Source organism: Lipotes vexillifer, unplaced genomic scaffold, assembly GCF_000442215.2.
Source record: "Lipotes vexillifer unplaced genomic scaffold, Lipotes_vexillifer_v1.1 scaffold1691, whole genome shotgun sequence".
Lineage (NCBI taxonomy): Eukaryota > Metazoa > Chordata > Mammalia > Artiodactyla > Lipotidae > Lipotes > Lipotes vexillifer.
Window position 1 is genome coordinate 1,992,465 of NW_006789046.1, and position 4,080 is coordinate 1,996,544.

The window sequence follows — 4,080 nt, forward strand, 5'->3', positions numbered from 1 at the left end:
GCTCTTCCCTGCCTCTGGATACCCCACCTTCAACCCCAGCAGCCCACCAGAGCCTCTCCAGCATTTTTAAAATTAACTAATTAATTAATTTTTGGCTGCATTGGGTCTTTGTTGCTGCGCACGGGCTTCTCACTGTGGTGGCTTCTCTTGCTGCGGAGCACAGGCTCTAGGCGCACGAGCCTCAGTAGTTGTGGCTCACGGGCTCCAGAGCACACGCTCAGCAGTTGTGGCGCACGGGCTTAGTTGCTCCGCGCCGTGTGGGATCTTCCCGGACCAGGGATCGAACCTGTGTCCCCTGCATTGATTGGCAGGCGGATTCTTAACCACTGCGCCACCAGGGAAGCCCGCCTCTCCAGCTTTTGACTCCAAATACCCCGCCTGCCGGCTTTCAGTGTTTGCTACTTTGCCTAATTAGGTGCATTTTAAGACATTTATGTCTTCCTTCCCCCTAAAGTTTGGAAACCCCTCCAGTACGGGAACACAGCTTGCCTTTCATGAAGCCCTGCGATGGCATGTGGGGACACCCCTCGGGGTCATGATGGCACTTGGGAACACCCCACCAGGTTGCAATGGCATTCAGGGATATGATGGCACGTGAGGATGCCCCTTGGGGTGTCTACGGCACGGGGTCCGCGCCATGGGGACGCCTGCGAGGACACGGGGCCACCTTACGCTTCTTGCGCTCCTCGCCGGCGGTCTCGCAGGTCCTGGCGTAGCGCAAGCGCACGCTCTGCAGCTCCTCCTCCTTCCTCCGCCTCTCGCACGCTGTGATCGAGTGGCGGTCGTGGCTCTTCTCAAGCTGCATCTGCAGGCGGGCCAGGTGCTGCTGGACCCCGTAAAGGTCCACCCCCAGCTCCTGCCGGTGGACTAGGCTTTGCTTGGTGGCCACGCCCTGCACCAGAGAGAGAAGCTGGGTCATGGAGATGCGGGTTGCACAGCCAGGTGGAAAGCGGGACAGGTACGCACCAGCTCTTGAAGTTCCAGCCTCAGTTTCTCTATTTGCCGGTTAAGATAGTTCTTCAGGGCAGCCTGGAATCTTATCATCAGGGGCTAAAACAGTGGAAGAGCACAGCCGGTTACTGTGCTGTCCCCTCCAGGGCTTAGCCTGAATTGCCACAACTCTTGGCAGGGGACGGCAGAAATGACTTCCACGCTGGGTGCTCCCCACTTCTGCCCAGGATTCTTATTCCAGAAGCCACAAATTCAAGGCACTTGTGGTCTCATCCTAGGCACTGAAGGACCTGAGTGCAAAATGACAGGGTGGGCTGGAGCAGTGGTCCTGGTTTAATCCCTGGGGCCAGAGGGCAGTGATGAGCAGTGCCTGGGATGCCAGCACCAAATGAACTCTCAGCCCCTTTTCCCAGTGCAGCCCTCATCCTTCCCGTGGTACCGGGAGCACCAAGTCTTTCCAAAGAGGTTCATCCAACCAAGACCTGCCCTCCCCACTTGCCAGAGGGGTGGGACACTCAAGGCAGTGGCTATCAGTGGGGGTGATTTTGCACCCACCCAATACCCAAAGTCTGGAGACATTTCTGGCCGTCACAACTAAGGGGGTGCTACTGGCATTTAGTGGGTGGAGGCCCCAGGGATGCTGCTCAGCATCCTACAGTGCCCAGGAGGGTCCCCCATGACAAACAGTGATCCAGCCCCAAATGTCAATAGTGTGGAGGTTGGGAAATGCTGACTCTGAATGAATGAACTTAAAGGGAAAATAAACTTTACAAGGTGGCAGCTCAAACCCTGCAGATAAACCATTCAGCGAGCAGGTGAGACCTGAGTGTGCCATTTGCTGGGTGGAGGGTGGGCCATGGAGGCTCGGGGCAGGGCAGGGCCTACAGGGCAGGTGTAAGAGTGTCTCTAAGTCCATCTTCGTCTGCATGGGGCAAAAGCAAAACTCCAGAATGTTTCCTTACATGGTTTGGGTCCAAAACCACCAGCTGGGATCTGTCTTCTTTGGCCTCGTCGCTGGCCTCAGACTCCACACTCTCCACCAGGCCTCCTTCCTCGGCCATACTTAACTGCTGGATCCTGTCCAGGAATGAGGATGTGGCTTCTTCCCTGGGGTGGGCATCAGGCTCTGGGGTGACAAGTAGGGGGGAACAACAAACATCACTGAGGAGTTAATAGAGAGAGTGCTTCTCTGGAGGAATAATCAGGCAAAGCTGATGCCCAGTTTCGTGCAACATGATGGAAAGAAGAAACAAAAGGCACCCCTTTGGGTTAGGGTTCACAAGTGCTATTCACAGGGTCTTCTGCTCATGAATTTTCTACTAGCTGATTCAACACATTCTGTAGAAAGGACTGCACTTAAAGGTAGACAAGAAGGAAACACATTTTGTTGATACTTTTTAATACATAAATAGTAAACAGAAAGGTGGCTTCTTAATGATGGACTAGATTTTTTTTTTTTAATGGAAAACAGATATGATTGAAAAGAAATCAGTGAGGCTCTAGTTTCAACTTTTCTCCCTTCCTGAGCTGGAGAGATCCTGTTTTGTTTCTAACTCCTTTAGATGTGTGCTGTCTGCCTGCTGCTTGTGAGTGATGTGAGGCTTTGTTAGCTGGACCATCCACCCACACACACCCATCATATGGAAGATAAAAAAACCCAATCTGCTTTCCCATGTACTCAACACTGGGATTATGGAGCCAAGTGGAAAGATAAGGGTGTGCCGGGAAAGCCTTGGAAAGTCAGCAAACAGACACATGTTTAGGGGTGAGCTCCCCCGAGACCAGAAGGCAGTGAGACATTTGGCCAGGGCTGTGGGCTGCGGCGTCACCGGATCTTGGTCCAGGCCTGGTTCTGCCACTTACAGGGATGGGTTACTTAATGACTCTTAGGGTCTCTAAAATGGAGAACGGTGCCTACCTCACTGGGTTAGTGTAAGGATTAAATGAGATAAAACAGAAAAATGCTCCACATGTGTTATCCATATCTGTTAATGATATTTTTATCTTTTGGCTCATGGCGCCACAGGAAACAAGGTAACAGGTGGTGAATGAGTGGCAGCCCTCACGTAGAAGGGCATGTGAAGTGGCTTGTCCCACAATACCTGGCTCCTGCGTGGAGGGGCCCTCGGTAACCAGAGGTGGCTCGTCAAAGTCCAGGGATGTGTTGCTGCTCCCCCGGCTCTGTCCGAGGCGGTGCTGAGCCCCCAGAGGAAAGACCTTCTGCCGGAGCGCTCTCTGGGATTGTTTTAGAGCAAAAACAACCAAATCTGAATTTATGAGGGTTTAGTCAGGACTAAGGAGTTAATTCATTACAGTGTTCAATTCAACATGGTTGTGGACTTCCCTGGTGGCGCAGTGGTTAAGAATCCACCTGCCATTGCAGGGGACACGGATTCAAACTCTGGTCCGGGAAGATCCCACATGCCGCGGAGCAACTAAGCCCATGCGCCACGACTACTGAAGCCCACGCGCCTAGAGCCCGTGCTCCACAACAAGAGAAGCCACCACAATGAGAAGCCCACGCACCGCAACGAAAAGCTGCCCCGCTCGCTACAACTAGAGAAAGCCCACGTGCAGCAACAAAGACCCAACGCAGCCATAAATAAGTAAATAAATTTATTTTAAAAAATAGAATATTGTTTGCATAACATTTGGCTTTTGCAAATGGTCAAAATAGAAAACACCTACCGCCACCTCCATGAGGAATCGGGAGTGGTCTCTTTCCGTCTAGATCTGTAGCAAAGGGTAAACGCTGAGGCATGGGTGTGTGCTGGACGTGGGTTTCTTTACTCCCAAATGCTGTTCTCTCCAAGGATGGTAAGCAACACCTCTGAGCATCCTCTTTATAAAAGGATGTTGGAAAGCCTGAGCCCTGGCCAGGGTCTCCCAAGAGGGCTGTTTCTTCTCTTCTTTCAAACTGTTTCACTTTAGGGACATTTCCATATGAAAAGGTTTTCCCTCAATAGAAGCACCTGGCTCCATTTTAGCTCTAAAGGGGACTCTTGCAATGATTATTGTTGACAGTAATTACCGCTGCTGATGAATAGGTGAATATTAGTAACAACAGACAATGACCCTGCACAAGACCCTGCAGGGTGGATGCCAGTCATTTCTGTCATCTGTAGGGAA

General features: G+C 51.8%; 1 protein-coding gene across 1 annotated transcript in view; it reads right to left on the reverse strand.

Moving 5' to 3' along the window:
* Positions 1 to 4,080, reverse strand: part of CCDC40 (coiled-coil domain 40 molecular ruler complex subunit) — a 42,226-nt gene that overhangs the window by 31,592 nt on the left and 6,554 nt on the right. Inside the window, exons 4-7 of the mRNA XM_007462347.1 lie at positions 3,054 to 3,186; positions 1,914 to 2,077; positions 967 to 1,050; positions 673 to 892 (exon numbers count right to left, since the gene is read on the reverse strand). Of these exons, the coding sequence (XP_007462409.1) occupies positions 673 to 892; positions 967 to 1,050; positions 1,914 to 2,077; positions 3,054 to 3,186 (601 nt within the window). The remainder of the gene's footprint in view (positions 1 to 672; positions 893 to 966; positions 1,051 to 1,913; positions 2,078 to 3,053; positions 3,187 to 4,080) is intronic.